This window comes from Vigna unguiculata, chromosome 1 (assembly GCF_037176805.1).
Source record: "Vigna unguiculata cultivar grain cowpea cultivar isolate G323 ecotype 2 chromosome 1, ASM3717680v1, whole genome shotgun sequence".
Classification (NCBI taxonomy): Eukaryota; Viridiplantae; Streptophyta; class Magnoliopsida; order Fabales; family Fabaceae; genus Vigna; species Vigna unguiculata.
Genome location: NC_140792.1, coordinates 11,859,954 through 11,880,039, shown reverse-complemented (window position 1 = coordinate 11,880,039; position 20,086 = coordinate 11,859,954). Strand labels below are relative to the sequence as shown.

Below are 20,086 nucleotides of genomic sequence, written 5' to 3'. Positions count from 1 at the left end.
AGCCAACATTGTCAAGTGATTCTAATCATTTTCAAAAGGTCTAAAAATTAATGAGGAACATAAATAACAAAATATTTCTTAAACTATAACCAAACATATTTATGTCTGCAGGTACCAAAAATATATCTAAGCCAATTAGAAGTTAAGTAAGAACCTTCACAACTCCCTATAATGTATTAGCAACTTCTTCTATAGTGGACTCAAAGTATTGGATATTCTATGATGCACTTAAAGGTCTATAGGACAACAAAATCCAAGCAACTTTTCACCTCCACCTAATCATAAAAAGAAGAAAAATTACAAGAACATATACCATTATTCCACTATTGATTTGCAGTCAAAGTTATAGTTCCCCTCAGTCAACACCCCCAAGAAGAAAATTCATCAAACAACAATTGCATATTGTAATAATAAAAGTCTAAATTTGATAAGAAAAAGTAAGAAGAGATTTTGCATACTGATAAAAAGAAACAAGATGGGGTAGAATTTGACGAACCCGTTTAGGCAAGGATCATATGAATTGAGGCAATAGGTTAAGGAGAAAACATCATTAAGGTCAACCTTGCACTTTTTGGAAGCATAGTCACTACTCGGAGATGATGGAGAAAAGAAGAAAAAGGAGTCCTAAACACTCAAAGATGATGGAGGAGGTGAGCCCCTTCATGCCGTCGTGGAAGAGAGAATGACAAAATTTAGACGAGTGAAACGAAAGAGAGAGAACAAATTAATTTAGTTTTAGGGCCAACCCCACCTTAACCCTGTCCCAACCCACTTTACATGGGGTTTAAAAATATAGGGTTTAGTTTCGGAGGGGGTCAAGGCCAACATGTGGGTGAAGGGCTCAAATGACACACGTATTGTAACGTCCTAGCCGAAAATTACTATTTTTAAATAAAAAGTAAATAAAATGATGACAAAACCTCATTTCAAATTCAATTACTTTCCCCAAAACGCGTGAAATTTAAAATCCAAAGCCAAAGCGCCAATAATAAATAAACTACGACGTTCAATAATTACAATTATAATTGTTTCTCAAACCATTACAAAATAGTTCTTATTAAAACTAGTAAACAGACCCATAGTTGATCCCCACTCCATCTCTACGTATCTTCATGCTCACCTGCATCAACCTCTGCTCCCATGTAACAAGTTACATGATCATCACCAAAACACACACAGATAGGGTGAACTCATATAAAACAATTAAACACAACATAATTAAATTAAAGATAAATATCAAAACTCTAACACATGTTATTATTTTCCCCTTTTCTTAGTTCCTTAGCTTTCAACCCATAATTTAGACGTCTATTATTTCTACACCCTTAGATGACTTCACTGATCCATCTTTGCTGCACGAGTGTCTACTCGCCCCTCCGACCACAGGCCACCACCTAATAGTCCACATGCGGGAATAAAATTGCCACAACCTCTCACGCGACACCAAGTGGAGTTCCCCAAAACGAACAGAAGTCCATAGTTGTTCCCAGACTACCAAAACTCTATCAGATGCACTGAAGAGGGCAATCATCCGAAACCTCGCCGTACAAGCCACAATCTCGCACACTCCACTAGACTTCCTAAACCACCAGGCTACAACCTAGAGTGGCCACGTGTTACCCCAATACAAGATACACTTGTAACTGGGCCCCCAGCCAAAGCATCACTTCATGAACATCACCTAAAGTTGTGTAGAAATCCTTCCTCGCGCACCACCTTTGCACCAAAACCGCCTGGAGCGCCTCTCGCGTCGTTAGGCGGAACCTGGTTACAGACCGCCTGGCGGACATCTCACACCGTTAGGCGCCAAGCGCCTCCCAGAAGGCTCACTGCTTTGTCACCGCCTGGCAGACCCAACCCTGCTGCCAGGCGCCTCGCGTAGACAGTGGCCACTACCACTGTTCTGGAACTCTATCGCCTGGCGACTCGCCCCGCGCCGCTAGGTGCTATACCAATAACGCAATGCTACTGATTTTTTGGCACTTTCCTCAGGTCTTAAGAGACCCCAAACATGCAATGAATCATTCACATATCAATCATAGTATTCAAAACATAACACCATGACTAAAACTCAATATATACAAATAACTCATGCCCAAATCAAGTATTATCATGCCCTAACATGCCTTACTTTATTCTCTACTGGAAAAAGCCACAAAATTGTCAATATGGTACACACCATTTGCCACACACAGTTATACAGTTTACAGTACCCTATCCAAATTATAGCAACACACCCAAATCATGCTAATTCGATTTTATCATGCACACATACACTTAATCAATTATTACCTTAAACCTGCCACATAAACTCAATATACTCCAAGTCCTATAATCGTATAGTTTAATATTCATATAACTCATGCCACCACGATTTGATCTGTGTTGCACATATACTTGAATAACAAAACTACCACTACAATAACCAATATATATGAAACACCTAATCCATCTATCTCACACATATTAATCTCAGAATTATTACTAAATGATATACATACTAAATCATAGTCTATCACATACCACAACACGTTTTAAAGACAACCTAAATAACCGCCCCCATAGACAAAGATCATGCTTATTCATTTTCAAACCCAACATGAACCCTAATTTTCCAATTTCCTGCAACACTATTACATTCAACATATACATATTATCTGCAGTCGAACACATCCATAAAATTCATACTCAAGCATAAAGATCATCACGAGTACATCCCAGATAACATAAAAAATCCAAAGCAACCAAAACTGGCATCCCAGTTTGCGTTGACTGGCGGATCATTCTCTGCCACCAGGTGGTTCATGAAGAAAACCTAGAAACCAGCAATCCTTATGCTCTCCAAAACACTTCAGACTATGCCCTTAGAATGCCCTCTGTTTTTCACCTTATGACCAAAGGCTGTTTTCCAGCCCCTCCCTTGGCCAGCTAGGGTAACATTAACAAAAAGAACTTAATTTAGCTCTACCAAGGTTTGAACCCATGACTATTCACTCACAAAGCAATTGCACAACCAATTCAACCAATTCTTGTTTTGTGGTGACCTTTATAAATCTAGAATTTTATACTTTCTTACCACCCCTAAACATATCATAAGAAAAGAATAAAAATTAAATAACATACAAATGACATACATAGGACTTGAACTCAAGTCCTTTCACACATCAAGTACTCTCAACCATTTGAGCTAGTACTTTTCCACATCATAAAGGTTAACATTAATTGCCATAAAGATTTCCTCTACCCATATTTATTAAATAATTATTAATTATTTAAATTTAGTGGGTCTTACACGTATCAATTAGCATATATTTTTATTAAGTCTTTATGAAGATCTAAAATTAATTATATTTGTAACAAACTTGATACATATCATTTATATGGATCAACTTGAGGGTGAATGTTAGACATAGTTAATATATCATTAGATATTATTAGTTACAATATTATGCATTTGTTTTGAATGTAATCTACTTAGGCCTAATTTTTTTTTTATTTCTTAGTTATAAATGCATAATCCTATATTCTTAACAACATTATGGATTCATCCTATGTTTTTTTTTCTTCTAACATAATGTATTGATTTTAAATTATAGGCTTAAATACTTATTTGATCCTCAATTTCGTAGTGTTTATTGTCAATGGTCCTACTTTTTTTCAAATGTTTAAAATGGTCCTCATTTTTGGGATTTGTGTTTAATTTGGTCCTTTTGTGTCACTGCAACACCCCATTTAAATTAACAGCCTTAATTAAAAGAGGCGTCACACAAAATAACATAATAGCGCGGTTTAGGAGTGTAAACATTACTCCCTACAGTCGTCCAAAGAAAACAGGAAAGAAACTTGACACACCACGATGCCAATAACAAAGCACAATAAAGTACGACAATATTCTAAAATAAAGCCCAATGGCCAGACAATACATGGGCCATGGCCCTAACAGAAAAACCCAACATAAAAACCAGTCCAAACAGCTATGCAGCGGAATTACGCACTAACATGAACCAATCATGCTCAAACAATCAGGTAACATTTATCATACACATACCTCATGCCACCCTTTTCAACCAATCCTCATTCATATCCAAATATTGAATCCATACCAACTCAGCATTTGTATTTCATATCAATATCATGCCTCTTTGATACCAACCATCTCATTTAAGTTACATGCCAAGTTCATACCAAACCCATCATTCACCATCCATGAATCACATCACTCATACACAACCATTCATCACATTTTTTTACCACAACAATTATATCCAAGCAAGTGCCAACCATCCAAGAACAAGAAACAACCAAACACCACACTGCCCTCGCCCAGCTCCTCGCTCAGGCTGAAGGGTCTCGCTCAGGCGAGCCCCCTTCGCCTAGACGAGGGCTCGAAAAGGGGAACAATAACCTTATGCGGGATCTCGCTTAGGCGAGACCCCTCTCGCCTGAGCGAGACGTTCACTCGCTCAAAACAACGTAGGTCGCCTGAGCGACTACGCGAGTAAGGTAACTTGGGCGAGCCTCTATTGATCTCGCCTAGGTGAGCCATGCTCGCTTGGGCGAGAAAACCAGTGCCCACCACTATTCTCTCGTGCAACAGTCCAACAATACAACCAAACTAACGAAATAAACATCTCATAAGCTTACAGCAGCATGCCATCCAAACAAATATGCAATATCATCAAGCAATCACAAAAAAACCATAGATTTAGCAAAAACCCTAACTTCCCTTACCTAGAAAGGGGCTAATATCGGGCTTCGACTCTTAAACCAACGGGACCAACAACTCCAAGAGCAGATCTAAGAACTGGAACCAGTAGCACAGAACAGGAACGGGTTACTAAAGTGGACCTCTAGCAAAAAAATACAAAAGAACTTTGAAAGGAACCAGTAGGGGTTGAGGTTTAACTTACGTGAAGACGAGTTAAACGTAGAGCTAGCTTGACCAAGAGGCGTGAGTAACCCTAGTAGAGCGTTCTGAAAGGAAGAGAGGCAACATTTTAGGTACTGTTTGCAAGAATGAGGCTAAATGGGAGACCCTAGCAGCTTTAGGGGCCTTAGCACCCTATTGGCCAGCCCTTAGGCCCAACAAATTAAGGCCAACCCTTAAACATTAAGGCATAAAAGAAAATTGGGCCTTACAGTCATGACTTTTAAATGAGTAACGGAGCACCGTACATGTGGCACTGTTTGTATTACGTCTTCTATTTTGTTTATTACGTGTATAGTGAGGTGGAGAAATTAGTTTTGAAATTAGGGATTAAGGATTTGGGGAAACCCTGTAATTAGGAATTTGGGATTGAAACCATGTCTCTCTCGCCCCTTCCTTCTTCTTCCTCACCTTCTTCTTCTTCCTCTTCAATCTTCAACCCTCTTTCTCCCAAAATCAATTCTCATCCTTGAACATCTTAAACTCTCCATGGCAATCATCTCAAAACAGAACCCTTTTCTCTCCCAACAAAAACTTCATTGTAGGCTTCTCTGTCGTGTAAAACCCCAACAACCTCTTCATCTTTTCCATTTGGTATTCCAAAGTCCCTAAAATTGCTAACAATCTTACAGATTGACATGGACACAATAGAGAACAACCTTACTATATATAGGCTTTGATCTATTACGAATTTTTCCATGTCTCTTCATTAGACAATGCTAATTCAATGTTATACCCAAATACATGGATGAAAATTTTCCTTCCATATTAACCAGTGTCTTCATCTTTCCTACAGTCAAATACATCCTCTACATTTTCCGAGGAGCTAGCACCATCACTTGATCGAACATTCAAGTTGTTACCAACATGCAGAAGTAGCAACCATGAAGAGAATTTGTTCCTCTTCTACTCCCAAAATCCCTAATTATAGGGTTTTACCCAAATCCTTAATTATAAAACTCATTTATCCACTTCACTCTGTTCACAAACAGTCCACGTAACTAGAAAATGGTAGATGTAATGCAAACAATGTCACTTGTACAATGCTCCGTTACTAATTTAAATGACATCACATAAAAGAACCAAATTAATAACAAATTGCAAAAATGAGAACCATTTTAAACATTCCAAAATATGAGGATCTACCGTAACAAACTATGTGAAAATGAGGACCAAAGAGATATTTAAGCCTAAATTATAATATGAAAAATATAAAAGAATGTCTATTAAAGAATATCTAATAAAAAGAATGTTTATTAAAAAATATCTAATAAAAAGAATGTCTATTAAAGAATATCTAATAATGTTAAGTTTAATTAGACCTTCCGGTGTCTAGAATATGTAAAGTACTTTTGTCTTAATCAATTTAGTAATATTTTGTTATTCATTTTCATTAGTTCTGTATATAGAGAATATACCAAATCCTATGTTATATATATTTCAATTGTTTTCTTTCATTTTTATTCTAATGTTTTTCATACCAATCCAACCACTAACACGATCTATGAATAAAACAAGAGAAAAAAAAGTGCAAGACTTAAAAACATGACTTAGGGAGATGAATTTCTCTTAATTATAATTTCTCTCTTATTTTAGATTAGTATTTGGTGATTTAGTTTAATTATCAATAAGAAAAACATCATATATATATCCTACTCTAATTTAGTTAGAATTTAAAAGGAGAGAATGGAGGAACGAGGCCAAGTTAATAAAATGCGGAAAATAGAATTAAACCTAAAGAGAGCAGCCTAGGTGGGACAAAGGGGAAGCAACCTAGTGACGAAGGCAGAACACAACGAGGATTGAGTTTTGCCACAACACAATGGCTTTTACTTCTTGTTCCATTGCTTCTCGGTTTCTCCCTCCCAGAAAACACTCCGCAATCCCTTTTCACTTAACAAAATGCACAACTTTGGCATTTCCCACTGTTCTCACTCCACGACACCCACCGTTTTCACTTTCTTCAAACTCCGGAACGTGCTCGGCAACGCCAAACTCAAACAACAACGCTACTTCCAATTCCATCAAAAACCAAGAGAAAGAGAAGGAAGTGGAAGTAGAAGTGGAGGAGGAGCTGCCCTGGATTCAGGAGAAGGCTTTGGACCTCGTCGAGTTCACCGCCTCCGTCACCCAAGCCATTCCCGGGCCCAGAGTGGGTCCCACCTCGTCAAGACTGTCAAAAAGTTTTCTTCTCCCAAAGCAAAACGCCGCAGAATGGTCTCTCATACTCGTTATTCCCTCCAATCCACCGTTTTTTCTGTCTCACCTTTGCGCCTTGTACTAACTTTTTATGTTCCCCTTCATTTCCAGGTCAGTAAAACGCCACCTTGTGCAAGTCGTTGGATGATTTATTTCAGAACGGAAGAGACCAAGTTACGCATGAAGCTATCGTCCAAATTCAGGACAAGGTGTGGTGCATCATTCTTATCTTCTACTGTCACTTTTACTCCTTCAATTTTATCATTTCATACCGGGATTGCATTGGAAACATTAGAGACATTCTGTTTTCTCTCATGTCTTAAACGTGCATGGTTGAGATGTCTCTTTAATGACTGTTTTCTGTTATAGGTTTTGGTTTTTTTGTGCATGCCTTATCATCTGCCCGGAGTCCATTTTTCATTAGTTGGTATTATATTTTAGTTTACAAAATTAATGTGAGCAATGATCCATCTGGTTGACGGTAAATGCTGTTCTTGTAATGTAAAATAATGACAAACTTTTAATTTATCCTGATAATATTGTTTATACTTCACAGACTAACTAATTACATTTTTCCTTGTATGACCCTAGAAAAAATAAATTATTGGTGCTTGTTTCATTCCTAAGCATGATACATTCGAAGGTGAAATTCTTTGGAGTTTTCCAATGTGAAGGATCTTACTATCAGTCTTGGTCAGGAAATATTTCCTTGCCTTCCATTTGCTTGCTGGGGAAAATCTCATGGGAAAAAACAGTTTCTTTTTACTTGCCCTGATAAATTTTGTGTGCTTGTGCATATGTGTCATATGATTTTAAGTAACAGCTGTATATCACATGCAGACAGGTTTTGGTTTGGAAGAAATTTTGCGCAAATATATCTATGCTCTAAATGAGAAACCATTCAATCCTCACATGGTAGCTGATTTAATTCAGCTAAGAAGAGCTTCTATGTTAAGTGATTCACACGTTGCTGAGATTCTGAATGAAATTTCACGACGAATTTTCACGACGAATTGTGCGAGACAAAGGTAATGTATTTTTAACATTGGGCTTCATGTTTAGTTGATCACTCTTGGTGAATGGTTGTATGTTTTGGATAAAATCTAGGAGAAGTAATCAAATTCTCATACTCTGTCAAACAATTTATTTTTCTCTTTGTTATGTATATTCAGAAGGGTTACTATCCCAGTATATGGTGTCAAGTTAAACTTCACACAGTGGTGGCATGTTAATTTGAACCTGTGACCTCCGGCTTCTATAAACCAATCCACACGCACTAGCTTAGTTAATGGATTTCAAAGAGGAGATAACCAATTTGAAAGAGCATCAGTTTTGATAGTTGGAGAGTTTGCTCAATGATAGGGTTTTTTTAATTTCCCACAGTTGTATCTCATTCTTTCTACTGGACGAGATCCTTCTTAGAAAGTCTCAGAGCAGTAATGCAGATCCTCATGCATTCTTTTTCTTTATTCATCCTTACTTAGCTTTACCAGTACCTTGCAGCTTGCCTTAGTATACCAATATTTGTGGTAATTTGTTTTATTTGATTTAGCATCGTATTTTTCTGCATGATCTTTTCTTATATATTTATTCTCTAATTCTTGAAGCTTGAATCAGAGTTCAAATTTGAAAAAGCTGCTCTTATTGTGAAGTTGCAAAACTTTTAGAAAGTGCTGTTTCTAGGATAGCAGCTATTTTGAGCCTAACATGCTTTTAAATAATAGTAACTTGAGAGATAGAAAGATCAGGTATTGACTATGACAGAGTAGAGAACTGATCTTTCCCCATTCAAATTTTTTCATTCAGTCTGAGAAATATATTTCCTTACAAATGTAATTAAATGAATCTGTTTAAATTTCTGGACCCATTATTTCTATTCTGACTGCGATAACATTTGAATTTTTAGGCCCTATTGTGATGGATAAGTCAGGTTATACTGAAAAGGGTTTCAAGAGAAAAATAGCTGTCCAGGCCCTTTTTGGAAAGGTCTTCTATCTGTCCGACGTAAGTGACCGAACTGTCAATTTGATAGAAATTCTGTTTGTCTACTTGTTTATCTAACATAAAATAAGCACTCTTAAATGTCTTTGGTACCATTGGATATGGTTAGTTTTTTTTTGGTTCTAGGATTTCTTAAACAAATATTTGGAAACCATAACACTGAAATTAAGTGTTGTATTTTTACAGGAATTTTTTTTTTTGTTTTTTTTTTTAATTTAAAATGTGTTCAGGAAATTCCTTAAAGGTTGCACCTAGTTTAATTATGGTTTCAGGGAGAAATCTGGTATGTAATTATTGGGTATATATTAGCTTAATATTGGGGTAAGTAATTGCTTCCTGCTCTGAAAGTTTGAGATTATATTTTTCAATGTTTTAATGTAAAGAGGCTCGTGACAGGTTCAATCTTGGCACAATGTTAAGTCTGTTGCCTTGTGACTTTGAATACATTTTTTGTCTTTCAATTTCTTAATGAAAAGGCTCACGAGAGTGAGTCTTGGTACAAGGTAGGATTGTTTCCTTATGACCTTGAAGCCATGTGTTAGAGTCTTAGAAATGGCCTCTACACTGGTGGAAGTAAGGCTGCATCTATCATACCCAAGCCCCATATGTGGATAATCTTGTGCATTTAAAAGGCATTTAATGACCATACTTGTAATTATGTCTGTTATGAGTTTAATGTATGACCTGATTAATTTTTTCTCCTACTAATCTGTTTCCAGCTGCCAGAGTTTTGTTCAAGAGATAGCTCCTTGGTTGTAAAGGAAATCTTCGGTGTTACAGAGTATGTTCTATATGCTTGCTTTTATGGTCGTTTCAATCAATATTTAGAATCTTGTTTCTTACCACTCTTTCGCTTGAAGTTTATTGACATACTTGATAACTCTATCAGCATGCTAGAAATCCATTTGAACATTTTTTTATTTTATTTTATGAACAAACTGCCTCTGTCATCAAAATAAGAACATAGGAAGTAATGACAAACCATTGTATATGCTAAGGGAGAATGTTTTGTTTTGTTTTCTCAGTGAAGATGCTGGCAAACTCAGAATCCACACGGTCTCTGAAGCTGGGAGTCTTGATGCACTTGAGAAGATGGTTGATGGTTCAGATTCAGAGGATGCTAGTGATGACGCTTAATCCGAGGCCTCTTAGTGCAATCATATTGCAGTGTTTAGCATTGGAAATGGCTAAAGAATTACTTGATGCTGAAAATTAATTGTACAAAATCAACGGCCTCCATCCAAAAGATAAAACTTCAGAGGAAATGCAGTGATTGTCATTACTTTGGACTCTACTTTTTGTACTTTTCAGTGCAACTGTTTACAAACTTCCAAGATCTATCATATTTGCATGATATTTTTGTTATAACTTTTATAACTCTTATAGGCCAGTCTTTGCGGCATATTGATGTTTTAGACTGGACTCTCAAGGGAAATTGGCTAACAAAATTCTTAGAGATATATTTGGGTATAGATATAGAATCATACATGTTCCTTTAGTATCACACTTTGACACAGCCAATTTCGTGTGCTGATTTCAGTTTCAAATGGTGTGGTTCAGCCCCGCTTTCTTTGATTAGTCACCTCTTCGTTGGACATGGAACTGTCTTATATAGTGTGATATGGCTGAGCTATTTTTCCTTGGATGGTTATCGAAGTTATTCTCAATGGAGTAGAGTCTTTCTTTTAACCTTCTAAACCTTAATGAATGAGTGAGAAATGGCCTTTCGTTTTGAAGGAGAATTTTTTATTTTCTGGGGAGTTGCAAATTATGAAATCCAAAATAGATTTTAGATTTGAAAATAATTTTTGAATTGTACGATCTGATCTGAAAATTATATTTTGTATAAAATAACTTTTGAATAATGAAAGAAAAGAATTCTATGGAACTTATCATTTGACACAAATTTAATCCATAGAATTATACAAATGTTGAAGTTTGCTTCTAAAAAGAAGAAAATGGATATATACTTGCTACAAAACATGGTGGACGTTATGAAAAGAAAAGAATGAAAGAAAGAGATTTGAGTTGACGGAAGAAGTTTTGAAAAAAATCCATTGATATTATCCAAGATAAGCTCAAGAAAGAAGATCACTCTTCTTTCAAAGAACTTCAGAAATACTTTAAAAATCTCACTCAACTCTCATATATTTCGAAGTTCTTTTAAAAGTAAAATTAAATGCTACTTATAGCAATCTTCTTAATCTAGATGAAATGTAAATATATAATATCTTTATTTTTAAATAGTTATATTTTATCTTTATTTCAAACATAAGTATTACAAATTATACTTAAATCCATTTGAACATATGTGGTTTATCTGATAATGTTTGAACATCAAAAACTAAAAGTTCACAAAAAGAAAATAAAAAAGTTCTAAAAATTCTAAAATAGTAAAAAAAGTTTATTAAAATTATTTGGAAAAGGATAATAAAAAATACTTTTATATTAATCCTTTCTTATTTGTATTTTATTAACATTTGATTTATTTTAATTCTGTTTTGTTCTCTTTCCTTTATTTTTTATACTTTTATTATTTACTTTATCTACAATTATTTGTATGTTATTTAATTTATTTTTTGTTACACACTAGTTTTATTTATTGTTTTCTTATTTTTAATTTTTATCTTATTTTAGATTAGTTTATTTTCTATATTTTTTATGATTCAAAGAAGTTCATATAATATAATAATAAAAAATTAATAGAGGTAAATATTTTTCTAATAAAAAGAACTTGAATTAAAAAAAAATCGCTTTTATTTAATTTTTTTTTTGGAATTGTGTGCATAAATTATTAGTTGAGAAAGATATGACATTATTGTCATCATGCTATGAGTGTCTTTTAATACATTTTTATTTACTTTTTTTAAACTACTCTTAATATGTATTTAAATATGTAATAATTTCATTTTGCAATACTTAAAATAAATTTTTCATATAATATTTTTTTATTTTATTTTAATAATATATAAATATTATTTTATATCTTCATTATATATATACTAGCGTAACACAGGCGCTATCGCGCCTGTGTGTATATTTTTTAAATATACGTAATATTTTATTAGCAGTGATAATATTATAATGTTATTAAATAAATATATATATATTAAAATTATATTTATTAAAAATAAAGTGAAATATATCAGAACAACAAAGGCATCTGATTTTATAAAAAGTTTATAAAGTAACGGTCAATTTTTAAAAATTTAATAAATTATTATATTTAAAGGGTAAAATCGGTATTTTGAAAAGTGGACACAAAAAGGGGAATCCCCTTTATATATTGTTATAGATGAATCTTAATTTATCTTAATTGTCAAGTCACAAAAAAAAAACATATATTCATCCTATATTTTACTGTTTATAGTTTTATTTTCTAAATTTTTAAGCCAAACATATTTAATTAGTTAACTGCAACATTCAACATTTTAAAATAAAATAAAAAATTATAATTAAAAGTTAAATGAATAAAATTATGAGAAATAATAATAATAATAATAAGCAGAAATTAAGAATTTCACAAACATAATGAAAAAAAGAGAAAGAATATGTACATGAAAACTTGCTTTTCTTTAATCAGGATAATGATTCAGATGTTAATCTCCATGTAGGCTAATAAAGGGAGGAGGGTTTCGTTGTATCAAGAAGTAGGGTTTGTGTTGCAGAGGGTATGAAAGAGACGGGAAGGGAAAGAGAGGCATCAAGGCATCAAAGGTAGCATACACAGTGGAGTAACTTGTGGCCTTCAATCCATACAATCTCGATATTCTTCCATACAGGTTCCTTCTCCCTCTGTTTTCTCTATGTCCAATTCGCTTCTTGTTTCACTTTTTCCTAAATCCAAGCAAGACCAGCATTTCCAGCAATGCACGTCTATGTCAATGCCGAATAACATTTTCTTTCTCTTGCTAGGGTTCATCGCAAATATACAGCCTGGATACCAATCTCCGCCTTCTTCGCCTTTAGCAGGTATTTATCATCTTTTCATCTCAATGAAACTTCTTAATTGATTAATTGTGAGTTGCCAGTGATAGTTTGATTATCGATTGCTGCATATTGGTCAAAGTGTGGTTATTCGTTTCCGTGTTGGTTGTGACTGTTGTTTTGAGACTGACTGCGAGCAATTGGTTGCATTTCTTTTGGCGTATCTATCTGCAATGAACACCTTAAAATGGTTTCTGAGCTCGAGATTGTAATTATCACTGTTGTTTAGCCTAATCCACTTTCTGCCGGCAACATACTTATACTAAAACAGCACATGCTTCAGTTCCCTTTGATGTATTGACCAACTAGTTTTATAAATTAGACATTAGTAGGGTCAATTTTAATTTGTCTGAAAGCATGGAGGGTATATAATCTGGACGCCAAGTAATTAAGTGATGACATCAATTATAAAAGGCACTGATACGTGGTGTTTTCTATACCCAATAATAAACTTGAAATTAATAATTTAGATGTTTTTTGGGTGTTCTAAAGCACTGAAAATTGTATTTTATGATGTTGAGAAAAGTTGGAAAGGAGAAAGAAGTGGCCAAGGAAAAGGTTCAAAAGTGTGATGTAAAAATTAGATTAGATTTTGTCATGTGGACAAATATAATATGATTATACTTATGCATGTCAATAACATAATTTGTTGTTGGGAGAGTTATAACAGTACACTTGTGGCCTTGTTTTTGGGGCTTTGTTTATGAACTTTTGTTGCAAGGTTAGAGGTGATGTGTTAATGGTAAGTACTAGAGAGAAACAAAAGGGAAAGAGTGAATGATCCAAAACATGTTTGGTTGAACTAACATTAAAATAATGACGGAACCAAGCCACACTAAAATGGGGCTCTGCTGAAATAGAGTGAAGAGAGAGGGATTTCATAATTAAGATGCCACACAACCTGGGGTGGACATAACAATAGAATATATACATATATATATATATATATATATATATATATATATATATATATATATATATATATATATATATATATATATATATATATATATATATATATATATATATATATATATATGAAGCTACAATTGAAACAATTGGAACAAAAAATGATACTGGCTATAGAAATATGGAGGGTGAAATGTAGGAGAGAGGAGAGCTGAATCACTTAAGGTCAACATAACAAAAGAGGGCAACAACTCCAGGTGAGTTGTTCGCAGCCAATGGCTGTTCTGTTTTGCCCCTCTGATCCAGTATATGCAATTAACGTTACTAGCTTTAGTTAATTACCGTTAACTGGTGGTGATATCTGGCCAGCTGTACATGACACCATTATCAATGAGATACATGTTAATCCGGGCTCACCCTCCCATAACCATTTTGTTCCACTTAATTGGAAAACAGATTGAGTAATAATTGAAGTATAAACTGTAAAGTCATACAAGTACATATTAACAGAATAGACTACACACAGACCTGGACATCTTAATTTCTTTTTTCTCTATAACTATTGAAAAGAGAAAAGGAAGCGGAAGGGAGAGAAATAACTTATTTCAACTCAATCTAGTATGCTTGATGTTTTATCTCTAGAATTTTTTTTTTCTCTCGTTATACATGTTTATTTTCAGAGAATAAGCTATATGAATGTAGTATGTAATCATTTGGTCTAAAATAGAAAACATGTTTGCCAAGAAGTTGTTTGTAAATTTGCTTGATTGAGTGGCTGTTGTCATGTGTAGAGCAAAAGAGTTTGTTGCTACGTTATGGCGGGCAAGGGTGTTGGTTCGGTGGTAAAGGCAGTTGCAGAATATCAATATCCTTGGCGTGAGAAGTTAGTGAAATACAAGGATGAACTTGCTAAGGGAGTATGGGGATACTGGGACCTGGGGGCATGGAAGCCATTGAGTATCAGTGCTCGACGACGTGCCCGACTGCGAAAGGAAGTGCTCCTTGCTGGGGAAGATTGGCCCTATGATCCTGAAAGAAAGGAGATGAAGACCAGGAGGAAAGGACACAAATGTGATAGGATATCTGCTGAGAAGCGGGAGAACACTGCAAAGTTGATGGAGAAGATGCCCCAGATGTTGCAGGATTACAAGAAGAGAAGGTGGCAGAAGAAGATGAAGGAAGAAGACAAGGGAAAACTTTGATTTTGCTCCTCTCTAATTTGGGAAGGTTTGTTACAAACTATCTTTAAGAGATGGTGCATTATGTTACACCTGTTATGTGTTTCAATTCATAATTGCCCCTTCTAAGAATATGTCTGAGTGATTGTCACGGGAAAATGTTTTGTACCCTGAAGATTAGTTTTTTCTTTCTAATTAAAGTTTAGAATTGATTTCATATCAGTGTAAAATTCAGTCTAACTTGCATTCCGATGGGAGTTATGGAAATTTTGTCATAAGATTCATGGCATTAGATTTTTTTTTTCTTGACCTTGCTTCAAATTTTAAACCATCAAAATGACTAATAGATTGGCTTGAAGAGAAAGTGAAACCTATTTATGTTTGGATTTGGAAGCCCGGTGAGTTTCTATGCTCTGATGAATTGCTAAATGTAACTTTTCCAAGTAACATTTGTTAGAAATAGATATACATGTATCAGACTAGATGGCTTGTTCCATACCATTGTGTTACGAGTGGCGGCAAGTGCTTTCCTTGTGCTGATGCTATTATAGCCATATCTAGAGTTACTCTACCTATCCCTTGACCTAAAGTAGGTAGCGGGTTTGGTTCTGTTTCTTGTTGAATTTTTTTTCATAGATCGAAAGAGGATTTGATAATATCCAATGACTTTTTTTTGGTCCTTTTTAGCAGAATACAGTTAACCATGTTAAAATCAATTATGATAAATAAGACAAGATTTTTGTGATATTTTCTTCTGCAGTATCGGATTTGGTGATTTTTCCTTCTGCAGGATCTCACCATGACACGGGCGTGAAAGAATAATCGCTTTGATCTCTAATTTTGTTTGCAAAGCTGTCTCCGGGAAGGGAAGTTAAGAGATGACATTTTCTAACTCAGTAAGAAAATGATTGCTCAAGAAGTGGAAATAAAGGCTCTTCGATTTCACCATGAAACCCCCGAAGATACATGAAACTACCAAAGATCAATATTGTTACTGAAACCAGCCATTATTCATAATTGGCCATTTCACTTTAACTCATTGATGAAAAATCAAGATTTAAGTGTTTTTATGAAGTATCAATTCACTATCCATTATCATAGACTCAGACTCATCTTATTTGCTGAAATTTAAAGAATATTTTTGATGGATCAAAGCATGTTATGGAGAGTAGAAGTACCCGCAATAAACTAGGAATTATTCCTACATGGAGGGCGAGGAATACCTCCATACTTAACAAACTTGACATAAGTTGGTAATGCATTAAACATATTGCTTTAAAGAAGCTAATTGATTTGCTAAATCATAGAAGCATTGAATATCATATGCAAATATATCTTGGGCTTTTTTCCAAAAGGTATTACAAGTTTTGGAAGTCCTTAGTGTATTTAAAATATTGGCCTCTATCGATTGGCAAAGTAGAGCAAAAAGCTGAAAATCAGTTTTTTTTCTATTGTTGAATTTGATCATGTGGCATTGAGCTCTCGTCTCCTTCCAAATGATCATGAAACCCTTGGTCAAGGAACTAAAGTTCCACAGATGCAGATTAAGAAAAGTAATTTTTTCAATCTAATTTTTGGAAGTTATGGAAGCAGAGCAGTGCTCGAAAAAGATGGTACAATCCTTAAAGACATGATAAGTGGGAGTAGCAAGTGGACTATTTGAAAAGCAATAGAGAAGATAAAAACAAAAATCACCAAGGGTTCAAGAGAGAAAATTATGGTTTTATGAGGAAAAACCCTAAGAGACCCACCAAAAGACTGTGAAACCAAAAATGAAGGACAAATATGGACTCATAGAGCTCTAGTGAGCCAAACGAAGGTGGTCTAGAGGAGATCCAACAACTGGATGGTGGCGTGTGAGACTCACGCACCTAGGGTAGCAACGACGACGAATGACGTGTGGCGGCGTGTGTGACAGAGAACGGAGGCATAACCACGTGGGTCAGATTGCGATCCTCGAGGCAACTCAAACCCAGGTGCTGGATGTCAAAAATCCAACGGACTACGGCGGCAGACGACAAAAGATGGACAAAAGATGGTGGCAAACGACAGAAGACAGCAGCAGATGACAGAAGACGGCGGGAGACAATAATTGACAGAAGAATAATGAGATTTTACAAAGACAGGTAGAGTGGTATCGATCCGCTTTGATACCAACTTGAGATTAAAGTGAAGAAGATTTAGAGTGAGTTTGAGAGAGAGAGTGATTAAACCCCTCTCAAGACTTTCATATTTATAATATCTTATATACCATCATATACAATGAACATAAGATAATTCTAGAAGACATTTCTAGGAACTAGGATCAACACAAAGTACAAAGCACCTAACAATAAACCCTATTAAAGGTTATGAGAATAAAGAAAATAGGGTTTGAGATTAATCTCCCTTGTGTATAAATCACACACAGGATAATCTATTTATAATAGAGAGAGGTACAATTAAAAAGAGTAACTGAAAATAAATAGAGTAAATAGAAGATATTGTTTGATATTGTGATTAACAATATCTTAATAATATCAAACAATATCTAACACTCCCCCTCAAGCTGGAGCATACAAATCGTATGTGCCAAGCTTGTTACAAATATAATCAATTATAGGCCCCCGTAAAGACTTAGTAAAAATATCTGCTAATTGATCACTTGAGTTAACAAACTCAGTCTTGATGTCTCCAGACATGATCTTTTCTCGAATGAAATGACAATCAATCTCAATGTGTTTGGTCCTCTCATGAAAGACATGATTAGAGCTAATATGAAGAGCAGTCTGATTGTCACACATAAGTGTCATTTGAGTAACATCTCCAAATTGTAACTCTCTAAGCAATTGCTTGAGCCAAACAAGTTCACAGGCAGCTGAGGCCATATCTCTATATTCTGCTTCTGCTTTGGATCTTGCTACAACACTTTGTTTCTTTCTTTTCTACAAGATCAAGTTAGCACCAATGGAGACCCAATACCTAAATTTAGATCTTCTATCAGAAGGAGATCCTACCCAATCAACATTTGAATAGCAAACAACTCTTGTATGGTTATTAAAACCATATAATAATCCTTTTCCAAGGGATCTTTTAATATACTTCAAGATACGAATGACTGCATTCCAATGATCTTCACATGGGGAATTAAGAAATTGGCTTACCACACTGACTGCAAAGGAAATGTCAGGACGAGTAACTCCCCTTAAGTAACAAACCCAGGAGGTTGCTCCATATAGATTTCTTCTTGCAAATCACCATTGAGGAAATCATTTTTAACATCCAATTGATAAAGAGACCATTGTTGAAGAGTAGCCATTGCTATAAATAAACGAACAAAAGTCATCTTTGCCACGGGGAAAAAGGTATCTCCATAATCCAACCCAAAAATTTGAGTATAACCTTTGGGCACAAGACGAGCTTTGAGGCGATTAATAGTACCATCAAGTCCAACTTTGATAGCAAACACCCACAATAGATTTCCCAAACGGTAATGGGACTAGTTCCCAAGTTCCACTGTTATGAAGAGCACTTAGTTCATCTGTCATGGCCTGACGCGAACTAGGATGGGCTAAAGCATCACAGACAGTTTTTGGAATGGTCACAGAAGAAAGAGATGAAAGACATGTATAAAAAGGTAATCACAATCGATGATAACTCAAAGCAATATAATGGGGAGAGGGATTACGGGTAGAACGCATACCTTTTCGGAGGGCAATGGGAAGGTCAAACTCAGGTGTTAGAGCCGGAGGAGACAGACTAGTTGGCACTTAAGTGGAGTCACATGGTGGTGATTGGGATCTGTTTCGCCGACTATAGACCTGAAGAGGTGGTGGAGGAGAAGCTGACCATGGAGCAGGAACCGAGGGTGAAGAAGACACAGTAAGAGGGTCACAAACAATAGGAACATTAAAGGTACTAGGAGAGTTGTCAGGATTTGATGGAGTCAGAGGTGAAGATTGACTCTTAAAATAAAAGGAGAACTCAACAAAGATGACATCTGCAAACACAAAATAACGGTTAAGAAAAGGAGAAAAACATTTGTATCCTTTTTGTGATCTTGTAAACCCTAAGAAAACACACTTATGTGATCTAGGAGAAAACTTGTCAAGACCAGGACTAAAATTATTCTAAACCAGACAGTTGAAAGGTGTTAGACGACTAGTGCGCTAGACAACTAGATGCATTAGATGACATTTGAGTTAGACGGGCAATCATCTAATAGGCTGTGGGATACACTTCCATTAGACAATTGGTTGAGGTCGTCCACTAGTACATGGAGGTACTAGACAACCCTAAGTTTATGTAGTTTGAGCTCAATCTAATCATGGAAAAGAGGGTGTATCCTTTCCTACTTTACACTTCGCTTTGAAAGGCCAAGTTAGAGGGAGTGGAAAGTGAAGGTTGAATAGAGTTGTGGCTAGAAGCCAAAATATATAGAGGATATAGTGTTACATATTTATGTGTAGACTGAGAGAGTTGATAAAGCCTGGGTGATGAAGTTTCAGTTTAGGACCAATCACATCAGCAAGTGCACTAGTTCGACTATAGTACCAAGTGTCGTATCCATAGGGATTTGATCAACTTCTTATAAAAAAACTCATGAGATGATTAAGATTTGCGAAAATAGATGTTTTATTGTAAAGTGATTGTGATCCAGAACTCTGAATAAGAATACAAGTGTGATTCAGATATGATAAAGTGTGTTAGGATTACATTTCGCTACTCTATTCTTATGCACAAATACTATTTCATTGGATTATCAACATTCATTTATTATTCCTGGAAGTACACTAATGTAATCCTAGGCCCATGTCTAGGTCACTAAGACCTAAAGATATTCAAACTTAATGTGATGTCTCACTCTTATGAATGAACTCATTGTATTAATGATTAAGACTCTTTA

General features: G+C 35.2%; 1 protein-coding gene and 1 pseudogene across 4 annotated transcripts; both read left to right on the top strand.

Annotated features, from left to right (window-relative positions):
• The first annotated feature begins 6,609 nt into the window (after positions 1-6,609).
• LOC114178674 (uncharacterized) lies at positions 6,610-10,722 on the top strand (annotated as a pseudogene). The gene is made up of 6 exons (XR_014993603.1): positions 6,610-7,157; positions 7,238-7,335; positions 7,967-8,141; positions 9,033-9,130; positions 9,847-9,908; positions 10,153-10,722. The product of XR_014993603.1 is annotated as an uncharacterized LOC114178674 (transcript).
• A 1,984-nt stretch (positions 10,723-12,706) lies between these two features.
• LOC114173341 (uncharacterized) lies at positions 12,707-16,301 on the top strand. 3 transcript variants are annotated; one of them, XM_028057680.2, is made up of 4 exons: positions 12,707-12,909; positions 13,043-13,099; positions 14,815-15,250; positions 15,992-16,301. In XM_028057680.2, the coding sequence occupies exon 3, from the start codon at positions 14,839-14,841 to the stop codon at positions 15,223-15,225; it is 387 nt and encodes a 128-aa protein (XP_027913481.1). In that variant the 5' UTR covers positions 12,707-12,909; positions 13,043-13,099; positions 14,815-14,838; the 3' UTR covers positions 15,226-15,250; positions 15,992-16,301. The 3 variants fall into 3 exon arrangements, with proteins under 3 accessions (XP_027913481.1, XP_027913474.1, XP_027913465.1); XM_028057673.2 differs by having other exon boundaries at positions 15,962-16,301; XM_028057664.2 differs by lacking the exon at positions 15,992-16,301 and having other exon boundaries at positions 14,815-15,479.
• Positions 16,302-20,086: the final 3,785 nt, after the last annotated feature.

Bases quoted from the DNA above. Each gene is read 5' to 3' on its own strand.
- LOC114173341 (XM_028057680.2), top strand. From the start codon at position 14,839: ATGGCGGGCAAGGGTGTTGGTTCGGTGGTAAAGGCAGTTGCAGAATAT.